The following is a 19706-nucleotide window of genomic DNA, read 5'->3' as shown; positions in this document are numbered from 1 at the left end:
TACTGAAATATGTTTTTTAGTTGTATTAAAAAGCATATTCCTGCTTATATATAATTATGTTGTGGGAAACTTGGAAAAATATCCTCTGCCTGCATGCCAACATAGATAAAATTATATTCTCCCACATTTTGAAATTTGAGATTCAACTTTGCCAAAAAACTTGAACAACTGTGAAAGAAATAGGTGATCAATTGATATTATCCTCATGCTCAAGCTGAAAATGAAAACTTTGTTTTCAAAGGCAAATCTGCCACAGATAGTAATATGAACAAACTTTCTTTGGTGCTCCAGCCCTCAGGCAGGGAACAACCAAAAATTATTTCTAAACCATCCCTGCTTATCGGGGTGAAGACTTTGAAAATGCCCAGGCAACCTCCTTTCCTGAGAAGGAAAAGGACAGACTGCAGATGGCTGAGATAAGGTTTGAAGACTTATCTCCCCAATGAGGGTTCAAATCTAGCAGAGGCTAACCAACAGTGGCACAAACCATTTCAGATACTTTCTTAGTATTTCACAGGTTCTGCTCCAATAATCTATTGCTGCCACCCCAAAACTCAATCATATAAAACAACCACCATTTTATTATGCTCATGGATTTTGTAGACTAGGAATTCCAACAGTACACTGTGGGAATGGCTTGTCTCTGATCATCACGTTGACTTCAGTTGCAAAGGCAAACCCAGTAAAGGTAATTCAGATGGCTGGTGGCTGGAATCATCTGGAAGCCTCTTCACTCAGTTCTGGAACCTAGGCTGGGACTGCAGAGCAGAACGTCTGCCCATGGCCTCTACACGAGGCAGCCTTCAGAGAAGCCCTTCTTTGTCAGACTCCAGAGCACAAGACAGAAACCATATGGCTTTTGTTAGGTGAGCCTTCACAGTCATATAGCGTCACTTCTGCCATTTTTGATTGGTCAAAGCAGTCATTAGTAAAGGGCTGGGATATAGGCCCCGAACTCTCAATGGGACAGAATTTGTGGCCATATTTTAAAACTTCCACAGGCCCCTCCTCCTTAGTATTCATTCCAAAGGCCTTGTGTCCTGGAATCCTTAGAATGATTTTTCCGAAGTATGCTCTTTTACTTTTCCCCCCACCCTCCTGTTAAAGGATAAGAGTGTAGGAACTCCACACACAATCCAATTACCCCTTAAATTCACTAGGTCACGCAGGAAATAGAGGGATGAAGTAGGCACCGTCAAAGTGGATATATGAAAAATGTGAGTGGAAGAAACTGGCCAACTGGGAAGCTTTTGTCCATTTTTAATAGACAGCTCTTAATTCCAACTGAAAGTAAGAAAGAAGTCTTCATATTTCCAGGTCTTCCCATTTTTACATGAAATTTGATTTTTAAATGTTGGCTCGCGTTATTTTACAAACAGGCTGTGAGCCACATCTGGCTACATCTAGCTCCAGGCCTTCCAGCTTTTGACCTCTGGAGTCCCTCTTTAAAAGGCCCAAAACTCACACAACAAGGCAGTATTCAAGATCACACATTTACAATTATATAAATGTCCACACTCGGGTCTGGAGTGCCCCCCTCCTTCTTTAAATACTTCTTAGTTTAAATAATACATGTAAAGCCTCTGAAGGGCCTAGGAACTGAGTAAGTGGAAGTCAAACGTCCTCCGTCTGTAATAAGCATGTGGATGGCATTTTCATTGGCTAATGAGCAGACTTTTAATGATTGCTTGTATAAGAAGAACTGGCTTGGACTGTCTTACATTTTTATATTCACAGCTCTTCTCAGTATTTGTTAGACTTTTAAACTTGTCCTAGGCGTGACATCCATTGGTTTTTACTATATGCATGTAGGAGCTCACAGTAACCAATTATCACTATAAAGGCAAACTAAAAATTATAATAGGAAAACAAAGTGAATAGTGACCCAGAAATGAAGTTTAAAATCTGAAGCTAAAGCTTTATTTCTCCCCTGCCCCTACACCCAACTTCCTTGAAATAATCATTAAGCTTATCAATAACTGCATTCCTCTGAGAAGAAATGTCTTTGTGAAACCAGCGAATGATCTTATTTTCATTTTTGTAACTTCAGTCTCTGTGAACACTTCACTATGTGTTGTACCTCTCTTGGGTTCTATTCATTATCACTTCTGGATGAGGCCAGGAGTGGGGAAAGATTGAATTACTCCTCATTGTAACAAGAGTAATTAATCTTAACGGTGGTACTATCCTTTGTAACATGGCCGATGCCCTGTAGGAGTGAAAGTAGTTGTTTTCACCGTGAAGGTGAAATTGTAATGATTTTTCAATATTCTGTAGGGCTGTCACTGTAAAAATTCATTATAAAATCTAAACACAGGTAGCTGCTTGTGGGAAACTAACTCCTTTACCTCCTTTACCCTAACTCAAAAAAAATTTTTTTTTGTTTTAAGCCAGGAAATGTTTCCAAAGAATCTCCCATAGAAAGCATCAAGTCAGATCTAACAACAATAGAGAAGGAAGAGGAGCCCTCTCTCTTCCCCCATGACAGTGTCATGGTCCTCTTCTCAGAGAACCCAGAAGGGGATGTCAGTGGTCACCACGACCTAGACCTTCCTGTTTACCCCAGGCTTTGGAACAGGGTCACCCAGTCTGTAGCTTCCAGTAGCACAGCACAAACCTCTTTATTCTGCACCAGCTTGTGCTGCCAAGAATCTGCCAGTACATTTAGGACAGCTTCCTACTTAAGGCTAGCTCTCTAGCAGAACAGTTTATAGCTATATTTTGAAAACTGGTTCATCATTTTAAGACATAGGTCTTTAGCAAATGGATTTTTTTTTTTGCATGGATATTTAAATATGAGTCCTAGTCTCAGAAAAATGTACCACAAAGGCACATAGTAGGCACTCAGTAAGTAGTAAATGTGTAAATGGAAAAGGCTTAAAATATGAACTGATGTTTTATTGATCGCATTTGTGCTAATTAACTGCGCTCTTCAACAGCATAACTTAGTTGAATTTCAAACATGTTAATACAGGTTCCTGTTAAATTAAAAAGAAAGGATTTCCAGTTTTAACATCATGCTTAAAGGCAGCTATGTATTTGCTCTTGTTCTCTGACTGATTCAAGCTTCATGATTCACTATCCCTGAACAACTTGAAAACCTACCTAAGGGTTGCTGCACAGGTTAGAATTTTGGGCCAGCTCAAGAATAGCCTATGAGCATCTTCCATACAGGAGGTTCTAGTTCCTTGAGCAAGACGCAGAGCAGCATGTGGCAGTGTGAATATGCTAATTGGTGTGTTAGCATTAACAAACGTGCAATGGCACAGAGCACAGAAAATTTCATTACATCTCTGACAAATTCATATTGAAAGAGGGAAGGACAGATGGCTGAAAAGACCCATCAAATATTCTATTACATGTCTGCAAAAATCATTAGCAGTTAAAGAGATGTTATTAATGGCTCAGATTCACTTGGGGAGTCATGTTTCCAAAATGCACATTAAAGCAATGATACTTCTGGTATTTTTAGTGTAATCAGGGCCAAAGGCAAACAAATCTTTCTGTGTAATTAGAAAATAGGTTTATCAACATAGTGAAGCAGCTATCAGCTTGGCTCTAGGTAATCTAGGAAGTTTATTGTATCTACCTTCTTTTTTTTTTTAATATTTTTATTGTAAAAACTTAACATACAAACATATATTCTTGACATAAAAGCATTCATTACATGGTGTGCAATCAGTGGCTCACAATATTATCACATAGTTGTATATTTATCACCATAATCATTTTTTGGACATTTACATCACTCCAGAAAAAAAAGAAAAAACTCATACATACCATACTCTTTACCCCTCACTCTCATTGACCACTAGTCTTTCCATCTACCCAATTTATTTTACCCTTTGTCCCCCCCGTTATTTATTTATTTGTTTGTTTATTTATTTACATCCATATTTTTTACTCATCTGTCCATACACTGGGTATCAGGAGCATCAGACACAAGGTTCTCACAATCACACAGTCACATTGTAATCGTTATATCTTTTTACAGTTGTCTTCACGAATCTAGGCTACTGGGACACAGCAGTTCCATGTACTTTCCTCCAGCCACTCCAATACACCATCAACTAAAAAGGGATATCTATATAGTGCATAAGAATAACCTCCAAGATAACCTCTCAACTCTGTTTGAAATCTCTCAGCCACTGAAAGTTTGTTTTATCTTATTTCTCTCTTCCCCCTTTTGGTCAAGAAGACTTTCTCAATGTCTTAATGCCAGGTCTTGGCTTATCCCAGGTTTTTTGTCCCACGTTGCCGGGGTCATTTATACCCCTGGGAGTCATGTCCCACAGTAGGGTGGGGGGGGGCAGTGAGTTCACATCCTAAATTGGCTTAGAGAAAGAGGCCACATATGAGCAACAAAAGAGGTTCTCTGCGGGTAGCTCTTAGGCCTAATTTTAATAGGCTTAGCCTGTCCTTTGTAGGAATAAGTTTCATAGGAGCAAACCCCGAGGGCTCAACCTGTTGATTTAGTTGGCCCCACTGCTTGCGAGACTATCAGGAATTCTCCAAATGGGGAAATTGAATTTTCCCCATCTCCCCATTTCCCCAAGGGGACTTTGCATATGCTTCTTTATTCATTGTTCAAATCACTCTGGGATTTATTGGGGCATCATACTAACCTGGGCCAAATCTGCAAAATCTCATGCCCTGTTCAAGGTTCCATGTACTTATGGTGGAAATGCACTAGTCAAAATATAAATTTTGTACCAAATAAACATTTCTTGCTTTAGTCTCACACAGAAGTTGAAGTTTTAAAATATGAATGACCATCTATTTTCAATGCCTTGCAATATTGACATTCCTTTGTTCTTACTCATGCAAACGCATTTTTTAATTTGTGCATTTAGTCACTATCAGTGTATTGTATCTATCGTCTTATGACAAGATATGCACCCTAACGGGGGACTAGCCCTGTATGTCACTGATATAATACCATATTGTTTGATTGTCATATCTGGGGGAGATGAGAAAGAGGTGAAATCATTATTTCTGAAAGCCATCAAAAATCACTATTTAAAAAGCCATGCATGAAAAAAAAAATAAACATACTAAAAAGCCATGCATTGGTAACAAACCAGTTTTTTAATAATTTTAATCTTCCATATCCTTTAACATGTACCTCTAGAATTACCCATTCTAAATGCCCATGTCAGCATTTTTACTTGGTGACTGTGAGGAGAATTTTCAGGTGCTCTGTGTCTGGGTCATGAGCAGCACAACGTCTAAGATGTTGGGAGGTCCTTTCATTCATGTGCAGCAACTCCATGTGGTCCCCACTCTGCAGAGCTGAATTCTGGTTGCCCAAGGGTTAGAATCAGGGCAGGTCAGTGAGTCTAGCATCCAAGCAGTAGAAAGAGAAGCTTTTTAATAGAACTGTGGTCATTGTCCTTGGGTGACACAGGGCTCCCTCTCCATTGAAAATGTTTAGAAATGCACTGACAAATCCTTTTTCGCTTTGCTCTTTCTTCTTTTGGACCTTCTGAAAATGGTTTCCCTTCAGGTGAAGCTTTTCTACCCAGTAGCATCTCATGTTTCAGCAAGCTTTCCCAGCATGTTAGAATGTGTAGGTTTGAGAGTATATAGGTTTGAAGCACAGGTTCTCATAGTTTAGATCAGCTGCCAGTTGATGGCTGCCAAGAGGACCAGTAATCTCATCTTTGTTGTCCTGGAACCCCCTCCAGGAATCAGGAAGGCTCCCTGCATATACCTGGACATTACTGTGTCTCCAGAACCCCTTTGGGGATGGGGGAGGGTCCCTGGACAACCTGGTCATAGGTGAGTCTCCTCTTTGGGGGTAGGGAAGGCTCCCTGATCACACTGGTCATTACCATGTTTCCAGAACCTTTTTGGGGATGGAAAAGGCTCTCAGTACACAGCCTGGGAGCTCATGGTACAGGGTCTTTTTTCACCCTGCAGCGAGATGTGTGTTCCTAAGACACTGGACCTAGGGCTACTGCCCCACATGGCCATGCGAATGTCAGTGTTGGGTTTGTGGACCCTATACCGATGAATAGGAATTTGCAATGTTCTGTACTAGAAACTGATTAACTCTGAGTAGATTTCTCCACTATTTATAATTCTTTCCTCGTACCTTTATTAAAAATAATAAAAAAAGTTTAAAGGTGCTCCATAAATCCATCATGTTTGATAAAAGCAGAAGGGAAATCTCAGCACCAAAATGACAGTCATTTAAAATCTCCGCATTTTGCTTTATGAGAAATTTCCCTGCAGGAAGATGCTTTCTCATCACTTTGGACTCTGAAAATGTTTATGCAGTTGGTTAACAAGCATCAGCAAAATAATAGCAACTGCTTATTGATTCTTATATTAAGGCTGTGCAAAGTTTAAGCATCTTGCATTATTCCTGATTATAACAGTATCTCCTGGTGCTCTTTTAGCTACCTTTTTTTTTATTGTTCATTTTTATTTGACATTCAAGTGTGTCTTTCACAAGTTGACGGTATAAACTGTGAACTGAAAAAAAAAGTCTTCCAAATGTTAGATGCTGAATGAGTTTAGTGATTCGTACTTGTAAATGTTGGAATTGATAGGATAGAGGGCTCTTATGAAGTAGTTTTAGTGTTTTGCCTCCAAGGAAAGGAGAGTTAGGGTAGAAGCTAAAGAGAGATATGATGTTAATAGATGATTAGGGATTTGATTGGCATTGGGAGGATTCGTTTAAGGAGAATATTGCTTGTTTTTAACTACACAGATAATCTAAGTTATAATAATATTTGGGGGGGATTATGCATAATCTTTCTATCATGAAATAATATTACTTTCACATGTATCCTTCTAGAATGCTGTGTCTGCAGATAGATATATATTTTTGAGTAGTGTAAATGAAATTTCACTAATTATTTATATCTTAACTTTATGATCTCCTAATTTAATATTAATTAATTTTGAAATTTTTATTTGAATTTAATGTCTTCCAAGTCAGCAAGAATATACTTGCATTATCATTTTTAAATGGAAGGTAATGTTGAATTCCCTAAACTTTATTTAGCCAGTCCCCTAGTGTTGGACCTTTAGGTCACTCCCAGTTTTTGTTTCTTTAAACAATGCTGTGATGATCATTCTTTATGAATAAAATATCTTTGTGTACTTACTTGGCTATTCATTTAGGATAGATTACTGGAAATAGAATTAGTAGGTCAAAATTTATATCCACTTTAAAGATATTTTTATACATACCTGATTTGAATGAGAGAGTATTTGGCTTGTTTGTTTAATTTTATTGTGGTTACATATGTATAACATAACATTTCCCATTTTGGGGTTCAATTTCCAGGTGAAGCTTTTCTACACATTGTTGGTCCTTGGCTGTCATGTTCTTGCATCGCCTTTAATCTGGGCCATCCCCCTCCTTTTTCTGACTCTTATGACATTTCATTTTTGAAGAGTCCAAGCCAATTGTCTTATTTATAATGTCCTGCAATTCAGATTTGTCTAATTATCCTCGTGCTTAGATTCAGGTTAAACATTTCCTAGATATTGATAAAGGTGATGTTTGTTGTATGCTTCCTATTTCCTTAAATCAGGAGGTATGTACCATGAGTTTGTCCCATCACTGGTGATGCTGTTTGGTCTCTTGCTTAAGATCTCTCTTTCTCCTTGTAATTAGTAAGTAGTATTTGATACCTAGTCCCGGTCTGCAGCTCCCTTTCACCCAGTTTTAACACCTATTAATGATGACCCTTATCTGAATTAATTATTATGTGGGTGGTTATGAAAGTGGTTTTCTAATACAAGCAGTATTCTATAAAAAATAGCTTCCTCTTTTCCTCCTTCTTCTCTCCTATCTTGACTCATTGATTCTTTTTTATTCAAAGTATTATAACCCATTCTTATTTCTTTTCATATTCAAATCGTCTTCAGTTTCTGTTGTGGGATCTTTTTGCCCAGTTCCTGAGTCCCTTTGTCACGATTCTATTAGTCTTTGAGCACCAGTGTTTTCTGACACAAGATACAGTTATCTATTATTTGCTGTCCATAATTTTTTTTTGTCAGAAGAGCCATGCATTTTAAATGAGCAAACAACAAAACAAAAGGTATACCCCATTCATAGCCAAAAATAAAATGCGATATATTTCTCCAGGAGTGGATTTCTGGAAAAAAAGCCCAGCTAGTAGTAACCCAAATAAACAGGCACTTCCTCTTAGTGAAGAATAGGCTATTAAAGAATATCTGACAGTGCACTGTGTATGTGGATTACCTCTTCTGTGACAGCAGAAAAAAAAGGAAATTGTAATTCAAATATGTAAAATATTCATCAGACAGATGTTTTTATAACTTATATTGCATGCCCAGCACCATGCATAGTGCTATGATAGATAGAAAAGGAAAGACTGTTGTCATAGTCAGGTTCATGTGTCAACTTGGCCAAGTGGTGGTACCTGTTTGTCTGGTTGGGCAAGTGCTGGCCTGTCTGTTGCAATGAGGACATTTCATAGAATTAAATCATGATCACATCAGCTGCCTCCACAGCTGAGTCCATTTGTAATTAGCCAAGGGGAATGTCTTCTGCAGTGAGTGATGCTTAATCTAATCACTGGAAGGCTTTTAAGGAGGATTCAGAAGAGATAGGCTCTCTTCCTGCTTCAGTCAGCAAGCCTCTCCTGTGGAGTTCATCTAGACCCTCTACTGGAGTCATCAGCTTCACAGCCTGCCCTGCAGATTTTGGACTCTGCGTTCCCACGGTTACATGAGACACTTTTATAAATTTTATATTTGCAAGTGTTCCCCGTTGATTCTGTTTCTCTAGAGAAGCCTAACTAATAGAACTGTTAAAAAAGACAGGAGATAGAACAATTGAAAAAAAGAAACAAGTTTTTTTAAAAAAAGTGAGTAGGTAACAGTGTATTTATCAGTCTTATGAGAATTAATAAGGGAAGAGATACAGTAGAACTTAATGTGGAGAAATTAGTCTGTGAAGGAGCTTAAAGCAAAAGTAAATCGATGACTTTTTCTGAATGTTTGTACAGTCATAGAACAAGACATTTGGGTAATTATAAATGCCAATACTATTGTATTGTACCTTTTGGTATATATACCTCCACTTTTACTTCTTACAGGCTTTTAAAATACAAATGCATAAAAAATAATGATTTTATACTTTTGGACTTACAGTCTGTAAAGGTATCATTTGTAACAAGTACAACAAATAGCTGGGGGCAGAGGAATATAAGAACAGTGTCTGTGTAGGCTACTGAAGTTGGTATCAAATCAAAGCAAACATGATTTGTTATACATTTAGAATTTTAAATTTAATCTCCATGGTAACCACAAAGAATATATCCAAAAAAAAGATGTAAGCCAAAGGAAATGAGAAGGGGCAAAGTAGTACACTACAAAAACATCAAATAAATATGAAATAGGCGTTATTTGAAAATTGAGGAACAAAAAGGTATAGCCTTACACTGATCAAATATCAGTTACTTTAAATGTAAATGGATTAAACTTTCCAGTCAAAAGGCAGAGACTGGCAACGTGGATTACTATATGCTGGTTATAGGAAACTTACCTTAACTCAACTTACACAGTAGGTTGAAATTAAAAGAATGGAGAAAAATGTTCCGTGCAAATAATAACCAAAAGAGACCTGGGGTGGCAATACTAATATCATATAAAGCAGATGTTAAGTCAAAAACTATTATATAAGGACAAAGGTACCAAATCCAAGTCCACTTTAATGGAAAAAGAATAGTCTCTTCAACCATTAGTGCTAGGAAAACTGGATAGCCATATTCCAAAAAATGAAGGTAGACCCCTACCTTCATGCAAAACAATCAGAAAATGGAGCAAAGTCCTAATTGTAAGAACCAAAACTATAAAATCCTAGAAGAAAACATAGAGAAGCATCTTAAGGATCTTGGTTTAGACAGTGGTTTCTCTCAAATGGGAGAACTATTTGAAATCCACTTATTTGATAAGGGTTAAATATTCAGAATATATAAAGAAATCCTGCAACTCAACAACAAAAAGACAACCCAATTTAAAAACAGGCAAAAATCTGAATGAACATTTCTCCAAAGAAGATATACACGTGGCCAATAAGTACATGAAAAGATTATCAACATCATTAGCAATTAAGGAAATGCAAATCAAAACCACCATGAGATACAATTTCATCCCATTAAAATAGTTACTATTAAGAATGGAAAATAGAAAGTGTTAGAGAGGATATGGAGAAATAGAAACGGTCATATGTGGTTGCTTGGGAATGTGAAATGGTACAGCTGCCATAGAAAACAGTTTGCTGATTCCTCAGGAAGTTAAGTGTAGAATGACCACATGATCTGACAGTCTCACTTCTAGTTATATATCCAAAAGAATTAAAAGCAGGAACCCAAACAGATACTGGCACATCGATGTTCATAGAAGCATTACTCACAGTTGCCAAAAGAAGAAATCTACCCAAGTGTCCATCAACAGATGAACAGATAACCTGAATGTGATTTATGCACACAATGTAATAGTAATTAGCTGTAAAAAAGGAATGAAGTTCTAATGCATGCAACAACATGAATGAACCTCGAAGACACCATGTTGAGTGAAATAAATGAGACACAAAAGGACAAATATTATATGATTTCAGTTGTGTGAAATAATTAGAATAAGCAAATTCATAGAGTGAGGAACTAAAATGCAGCTTAACAGGGGAAGGAGTGGGGGTAGGAAATTAATGTTTAACTGATGCAGAATTTCTGCTTGGAGTAATGGAAAAGTTTTGGTAATAGATGGTGGTGATGGGAGCACTGCCCTGTGAATGCAATTAACAATGCTGAATTGTATAATTGAATGGTTAAAAGGTTGTATTTTAGTTTATATATATATATATATATATATATATATATATAAAACCTAAAATATATATATGTGTAACTAGAATAATTTTTTTGATGCAAAACATAAGACTGTACAATACTGTGAACCCTAAAGTGAAACTGTGGACTACAGTTAATAGTTTAGTTATAATATTTTTCATCACTTATAACAAAGATACCACGCTAAGCATTGTGTTATTAATAGAGAAAATTGCGTGGTGGGGATATGTGGCAGCTCTGTATTTTCTGCATCATTTTTCTGTAAACCTGTAACTTCTCCAATAAAAAAACAACAACTATTAAAGACTTTGTATTCTACACTGTTCATATCATGATATGATATTATCATATTATTGATATTATTGAGTAACCTCTGTGCTGTTTTAAATGAAATCTCTAAATATTTAATGTAGTTAAAAAAAGGTTTTTCCACAGATGGCTTTCAAATGTCTATGTAATGATGGTTATTGTAACGTAGTCCTTGAAAATTCTATTTTTGGGGGCGGGCCACATTGGCTCAACAGGCAGAGTTCTCACCTGCCACGCTGGAGACCCGGGTTTGATTCACAGTGCCAGCCCATGGAAAAAAAATTCTATTTTTTTAACTGCATTGAAAAGCCAGGATAAATAAAAGCACAGAGCAGAATATTCTTCTGATAGCTCTTTTCCAAAAATTGATATTCTAATATATGAGAACTTAAATTCTTGTACTCTAACAGTTTGTTCTCTTTTATTGAAACTTGAATTATAATTGTATTATAATCTCACATAACCTTGTAATTTGCCCAAAAAAACCCACTAAAATTATTGATCTAGCCTTTTAGCTTAGTGGTTCTGTTAAAAAGCCTCATCTTTTTTCTGTAATTCTTAGTTTCATTTTTCATTCTCCTTTATTGATTATAGAAATGTGATCCTTTATCACAGTCACAGAAATAGACTGAAAGAAAGTAAACTAGCATTTGCTGCATGTATATTAAGAAACTGAGTTATGGTATTTCTAAAAAGGAAGTCTCCTGGAATTATGTAATGGCATCCACTAATGCTAGTGTTAGCACTGACACGGAACTAGAGAAGTCATTAGGACAACCAGACATCGCCATCACTGGTCTGCAGTTGAGGTCTGTGGGGACCCACGGTGGTGTGCATGTTTTGTGATGACATGTTTCTTTTCAAATACAATATACCCTCATGTCCATGCTAAAGGCATTGAAAAATCACTACAACAGGCAGAAATAATTAAGTGATGATTTGAATGGAAAATTAAGGCAAACTCATTGAAACTTTTACTATCGCATACCCTTTATTTCTCCCCTTTATCATAAGAAAAAAGGTAAAGAAAATATTTTAAATTAGGTGTTTAAAAGAGCTTTATGTGCTTAATTTAGTAAATAATATTCCAGAGTACTGTGTTTAAACTTGTAATCTAATTTCTAATTTTGAAAGCTTCTATGGGGCATAAAAGTTTCTTTATTGGTACTAATAATTTTTTCTTTTTAAGAATTTCTTTTAAATGTTTCACTATTTAGGGTAACCACTATTCTGACTTCTAACATGGTTTTGCCTTTCCTATTTTTATACTTTAAATAAGGAATCTCACATAGTCTGTACTCCTTTGAACATTACATTGTACTGGAATCGCTATTTTCACTCAATATTATTTAAAAGATTTGTCTATATTGTTGTATATAAGTGTAGATGACTCATTCTCTGTGCTATGTATTTTTTCATTGTGCAAGTAAACCACAATTTATCCTGTACATAACCAATGGGCATTGGGTAGTTTCCACTATTATGAATAGTGCTGACAGGAACCTTCAGTTACTTGTCATTTAGTAAGCACTAATTTTGGGGGATTGAATCATGTCTCCCATAGAAGTCATATTCAGGGCAGAACACCTGGTCCTGTGGGTGTGAACCCATTTGTAAATAGGATCTGTGAAGATGTTCCCAAACTGAAGGAGGGTGGGCCTTAATTCAGTATGGCTGAGGTGTCCTTATAAAGTAAAAGAAAGACAGGGAAGCCACAGGGAGTGTTAAGAAGGTGGAAGTCAGCTGAACCAGAAGAAAAAGGAGAAGATGATGTATGTGCATTGCCACATAATGGAAAAGCCAAGAAACCCCAAAGATTGGGGAACAGCCAAAAGGCACCCATCCTGGGAGGAAGCAAGCCTTCTAGCCTCTGAAACCCTGAGCCAATAAATTCCTGTTTTAAGCCAATCCATTGTATGGTATTTGTTTTGGCAGCTGGGAAACGAAAGCAGTAATTTTAGAGATGAAATTGCTAGATCCAGACATGCATATGTTCAGCTTTGGAGGATACTGCCAAGCAGTTTTCCAAAGTAGATGTCCTTTGGATGCATTCCATAAGCATTTGTTCCATATCCTTGCCAATACGTATATTTTCTTTTCTTTTTTTTTTTAAATTTTTTTTAACCCTTCTAGTGGTTATATAAACAGTATCACATAGTGGTTTTAATTGAAATCTCTTTAATGTCTCATGAAGATGAGCACTTTTTCATTTACTTATCAATGAAAATATATTCCATGCTTATAGATTGGAATATACAATATTGTAAAGATTTCAACATTCCCCAAATTAATAAATAGATTTCATGCAGTCGCAATCAAATTATTAGCAAATTATTTTTACAGAAACTAAGACCATTCTAAAAATCACTTTAACACAAGAGATCAAAACCAACCAAAGTAATCTTAAGTAAAAAGAAGCAAGCTGGGTTACTTGCACTATACTCTGGTAATTAAGATAGTATAGCATTGGTGCAAAGGGACCCACTCACCTGCAATCACCTGATTTATGACAGAGGCAATACCACAAGGCAGTGGGAAAGGGGTAGTCTTTTCAATAAATGATGTTCTGCCACTTGGATAGCTATTTGGAGGGGAAAATATCTTGACCTTTTCCTCACACTGTACATAAAAATCAATTCCAAATAGATTGTAAATTTAAATGTGAAAGGTAAAACAGTTTTAGAGGAAGACAAAGGAGAGCATCTTCGTTAAGATTTCTTAAACAAGGAATTATAAACAATTCCTAGAAATCAAACTTTTTCAAAGACTGAAGAACAAATTTCAAAAATGGGCATAAGACTAGAACAAAAGGTGAAATCCAGATGGCCAATTAACATAGAAAGATTCGCTTTCATTCCCCCCTTTACTTTTAATAAGGCAATATATACATCATTCAAATATTCACATACTTCTTTACTGCTGGTACTCTAAAATAGTATACTTAAGAAACATCAGTATTATGTGTGGTTACGTTAAGCACAGTGTCCTTTATATATTATTGTTTTTGGTGAATGATGTTTTGATGCTGAGACATAAATATGACTGATCTAAAGAATGCAACAGCAGGAAACACCAGATGGTTTCACATGTACTTATAACCCTTAAAAAAGAAGCATAACTTTTCCATTACCATAAAATGGGAAGCAAGCATATGTCCCTGCCCCACCTCACACACACGATCACTGAGACACATAGCTATATATCTGTCTCCTCCCTGACCTGGAGCCCCATCAGACTCACTGTTGCTGGTCTCTAGTGTCATCCCTAGGAAAATACGGAAGGGACAGGTGAGCAACAGTGATGGATGAAGTAAAGAGGCTTATTGTGTACTCTGCCTGGAAATGTTTATAAGCTGAAAATTTAATGGTTTGCTTTTTAGGTGTTGAAACGGATGTGAAATTTACAAAAAGACCTAATTCACATGTCCTGTAATACAGACAGCTTGATTGATTGGAATCAACTGGAGAGCTTCCAACACTTCTAATTCCTTGGTCCTACCTCCACAGATTCTACTTCGATGGGTCCAGAATGCAGCCTGAACTCTGGGAGGTTAGAAAGTTACCGCAGATGTACAGTCAAGGTTGACAACCACCTAGACTTGAGTCATGTTGCAGTTAAAACCTACTATGACCTCCTTAAAGAGCAGCCTCTTTAACCTAACCTCTTTAGGTTAGTCCTGGGAATGACTAATAGGAAGTGGTAAAAGTGTCTTTTCAAGAATATGCTCACAGGTTTTCTCAGAAGAAAGATTTCCCTCTTTCCTTATCATCCCATGACTAATCTCATTGATGATCATGACATCCAGAGCTATTCTGGAGGAGGAGGGATGGGGGTTGTTGTAAAGAAGAAGGACCTACACTGTTTATACACTGGGCCCCCTCCCTCCTCCTTCCCTTTCCAGGCCCCATCATGCTGTTAAAGAATTCATGGTTATAACCCCGTCACAGCACCAAGTGCTGGCAGCATCTTCTGATGAAAAAATATGGTGGCGGTGACTTCTTTCATTTTTATATTTTAAATGTCATCATGCATACAGATATACTGTAATTTTACATAATTCAAACAGCCTTTTTAACTGCTTTCTCCAGTGATTCAGATAGCCCTTTCTCAGTGATTATAATCTTACTTAACTTTCCTCTCCAATCACAACAAATGACTATACTATATTTTAATATTTTGTGTCATACTGCTTTAACTGATTGTATAAATAATTCCAAATACTAACCACTAAGGCAATTTTATACTCGTCTAATAACCTATGAAAGGTGGTAATACAAGTGAAAAACTATGACATAGAACAGTTTAAAGACGATGCAATAGAAAACTCTAAATAAAAGCAAATAAAGGTAAACTTTTAAAGGCAAATCCTATTTATTTATCATTTAGCTAAATTTATTTCTTCTATTGCTTTACCTGTCTTTCTGTCAATCAAATAGCAAAGAGGAAATAAAATGTATAATCTACCACCAACAACCTGACTCTTATTCTTAGTTTTCATTCACCAGAAAATCAAGTCTGAATATTATTGTATCTAAATTCATATACCATTAATCATAATTTGGAATATTTTGATTATTGCATATTTTAGCTGTTGTCCCCATGTAGAGTCTCAACATTTTCAGTAAGTTGGGACACCTTTCTTTGTCTATTGGGAAAAGGAAAGCTGAAGTTCAGAGAAGTTACACTATAATTTTCTATATTGTTAGTATAGAATACAACCATCACTGGAGTTCCATTTATCTGACCTAAATCATTTGCTCCCAACATCGTTTTTGGAGCATATTTATCTTCATCAGTGTCTGGGCTGATTAATTTGGAGGCAGAGAATGGAGAGAGAGAAAGAAGGTAAGTTCCTAATAGTCAGTGAGCCAGGCAGGTGCCTTTCCATACCTTGATTTAGATGGGAACTATGACCCAGGAAGTCAACACCCCAATCTCTGATATTCAGCTGATAAATACAAATTCAGAGACACTCATAACCAATCCAAGAGCGTGGAACCCAGGCCTGTCAGGCTCTGAACTTAGTACCTTTTGCTACATATCCAAGAGCTTAGAATCCAGTTGGGAAAGGAGAAAAAAATAGACTCACACCTGGAAGAAAAAAAAAGCAACAAGACAATTTACCATTAAGAGTTGCAAAAATGGTAAAAAATATATATATATATCAATCACTAAAGCTGAAGTTGATCAAAAATAACTCACTTCTAGATAGGGGGTCACAAGGACCACTTCTTGGAAAAGGTCATGCATGCCTAGCTGAAGTTGAAAAAACATTGAGGGTTTCAGAAAAGGGGGAAAAAGAAAAACTCCTTTCCAGGAGTCCAGGAAAGGATGATGGCTTAGCATTCTAAAGCATAGATGAGGGGCTATGAAGAGCTGGGAAATTGGGCACCCAGAAGGGTAGATTCCAAGCCACTGCATGTGTATGTGCCAAATGTCAGTTATTAATATAAATACATTTTGAGGTTAAAGTTTTCCAGAATATTGGACTGAGGAGGTCCCTCAAAGCTCCGTAATATAGGTGTGTTTTGAGGTGGGTCCTCAAGATAAATGTGAATTGTAAAGAAAATTCTTGAGCAGAATGTCAAGAAGGGAAGACCAAAGTGGTTGAAGGCTAGAGGACAGCTTTTCTTTGAGAACTTGAAATGGGCTTGGATGCGGCTTTGTAGTCAGTGAAGAACCATTAAAAATGTTTTAATTCCAGTGTTGCCCTCACCAAGGTCATCAGTGGCCTCTTTCTTGCTAACTACAAGGCATAATATCCATCCATATCTCACATGCTCCTTTTCACCATTTTCTCTTCAAAATCCTCTTGTCCTGGTGTTTCAGCTTGCTGAAGCTGATGAATGCAATATACCACAAATGGACTGGCTTTTAACAATGGGGATTTATTAGTTCACAAGTTTACAACCAAGGCCTGGAAAATGTTCAAATTAAGGCATCCAACAGGATAGTATTTCAACTTGAAGTCTGGCTACAGGCAGTCCTCAGCTCTTCTGTCACGTGGCCAGGAACTTGCTGACATTTGCTGGTCTCTCCCTTCTCTCCCCAGTTTTATTACTTCCAGCTTCTGGCTTCATTCTCTCAGTTTTCCATGTGTCCTCTCTTTTAGCTTCTGTCTGTCTTCACTTTCCTGGTACCTTTTTTCTGTATTTTGTCCTCTTATAAAAGATTCCATTAAGAGGATTATAAGACCCACCATAAATAAGGTGGCTCACATCTCAGTTGAATTAACCTAATCAAAAGATCCCACCCACAACAGGTCTGCATCTACAGGAATGGATTACATTTCAGAGCATGATCTTTTCTGGAATACATACGGCTTCAAAACACACACACACACACACACACACCCCGCTCTCCTGGCTTCCCTTTCACCATTGCCTTTGTGGGCTCCTTTCTTCCCTTGTTCCCCGAGTCTCTGCACTGTCACAGTCCAACCATCTTTTCCTCCCTGTCGCCTTCATCCTCTTCTGTGGCTTCAGTTATGATCTGAGTAGAGGTGACATGTCTGTGACCACACCTCTGTCCATCAGATGTTGCCCTTCCCTTCCCGTTAGCATCTTCCTCTGAATGTGTACACACCTGCTGTCAGTCTTGCCCTCTCCCTGCACCCAAAAGGCACTTGTCCAGTCATGTCCCTCCCCTGCTGAAAACCCTTCCATGACTCCCCCGTCTGGCAGCGTTAGAATTTCTCTGCCCTCATGCACGTTCCCGGTGTGGCCCAGCTGATAGCCACTTTCCAAACCTACCTTTGTGATGAGAGTGCCAGGGCCCATCTTTCAGCAAAATTGTGAAACTTTAAAATACTCCCACTCAAAAGTATGAACGTGTTGCCTCCAGAAATCTTTTCTTCCCGATTGGACCCCCTTCCCACCTAGCAGAGGTAGAAGTCACAAGTAGGCAGACCTCCATCTGCCCGGCATCATTTCCAGAGCTGTGGGGCAGAGGAAGAAACCTGCCCTATTATTGCCCGGCCATCTCACACTGTGGCAACTGCGTTGATAAAGAGTATCATTATTAATGCTGACTGATGACATTAGATTCAGGATAGATTTTCATTGCCATGAACCTGTCGAAAGTTTTCCCACCCATATTTGCTTATGGTTCTTGAAATACTTTGAAATGCCAATTTGTTATTCTTAAATCTGTATAAATACATGCCTATATAGTATATATATACATACGTGTACAAATACACACATCTGTGAAGTCGCATATACTTATGTGCATGTTTACATATAAATACAAAGATATTATGCATATGTATATGCACATATGTACAACAGATAGACATAACTGGCAGGCTGGGGGGCGCTTTTTTTCCTTCCTTGTTTATTTCTCTTTTCTGGCTCTGCACCAATAGTACGTAGATAGGGTTGTGTGTTGTGTTGTTGCTGCCTTGGAATTTAGTCCCAACCTTCCTTCCAAAGACCTTCATCATCTTTCTTATAGCCCCAGGGTGACCCCAGAGCCTGGGGGCCGTCCTGGAGCAGCCAGAGGGGGCCTCTGCAGTCCTTGCCTCTAGGCCGGATTGCAATTTGTCTCATGTTACTTTTTTCTGGCTCAGGCACCATTAAAATTGAAAGATACATTCAATTTTAAGCAAGAACAAACTACATCTGTTCTATGAAGAAAAGTAGGAACAGCCTCCTGTGGCGTTTCTTTAAGTGGACTAATACGTTGATCTTTGGGAGAAATTTGGAGTCATCCTTCGTATTTTCATTATTAAGCCAGATGAAATGAAAAACCTCACTCCTAAAGGCCACCTCTGGGAATGTTGCCGTGTTGTTTCTATTTAAAAATAACCTGCAGGATTTAGTCTTTAGCTAAGACATATTATCATAAATACAGAATTTCAGTATCTTTCCTCTTTCTTTTTTTTTTTTTTTTGTTGTTGTTGTTGTTGAACTTTATTCAAAGTTCATAGGCTTTGAATAGGCTCTATTCAGTTTCCAATTTGCAGGGCACTATTTAGTTGGCTTCCAATTTGCAGGGCTCATACCAGAACCATAGTTTTATAAGCTTAATTGGCTGTGACTCTCTAATCAGGTGAAAAATAATTGCTGTATATCTACCTTCACATATTTAAAAAATGGCAGTCTGAACCTGGTAATAAAGTACTAATTATCAGAGCAGTGCATCATAATCCTTAGTGGATACCTAAATCCTTATTCATTTAAATGTTGGTTTATCAGTTATAAATATTTAGGCATTAAATTTTAAGTATTGCCCTACTAGGTTCTTCTTGATGACTTAGGGGCAGTATTTTCCCACGAGGGGGGTTTTACTCATTATCTGCTTCTAAATGAGCAAATATCCCTGTAATCTTAAAAAGAACAAATCTTAAAAAGAATGCTTTTCTCTTTGTTTTGTAATGGTCACAAAGGAGCTGAATTTGCTGTTTATCTGAGTATCAGGGGAAATCCTGAAAGGTGGACTTAGCATCTTTTTACTCTCTTATTCATTAGGCAGAATTCAAAATGCTGGATACCTTGTTCTGTTTGCCTGTTTGTTTTCTTTCCAAAGGATGGAACTGTGCTAGGTGTGAGGTTAGGGGGA

The 19706-nt window shown here is 37.4% G+C and overlaps 1 protein-coding gene across 3 annotated transcripts in view; it reads left to right on the top strand.

Annotated features, from left to right (window-relative positions):
• The window catches only part of LYRM4 (LYR motif containing 4), a 183568-nt gene that overhangs the window by 91365 nt on the left and 72497 nt on the right, over positions 1-19706 (top strand). Inside the window, exon 3 of one of the 3 annotated variants that reach the window (XM_077143777.1) lies at positions 14524-17477. The exons of the other annotated variants lie outside the window; for them this stretch is intronic. Coding sequence (XP_076999892.1) covers positions 14524-14541 — 18 coding nt within the window. The 3' untranslated portion in view covers positions 14542-17477. Of the gene's footprint in view, positions 1-14523; positions 17478-19706 lie in introns of those variants that run through there. 3 annotated transcript variants of the gene reach the window in all.

Source organism: Tamandua tetradactyla, chromosome 25 (assembly GCF_023851605.1).
Source record: "Tamandua tetradactyla isolate mTamTet1 chromosome 25, mTamTet1.pri, whole genome shotgun sequence".
NCBI classification, from domain to species: domain Eukaryota; kingdom Metazoa; phylum Chordata; class Mammalia; order Pilosa; family Myrmecophagidae; genus Tamandua; species Tamandua tetradactyla.
Note: the sequence above shows the minus strand (reverse complement) of the source record. Positions and strands in the feature narration are given on the sequence as shown.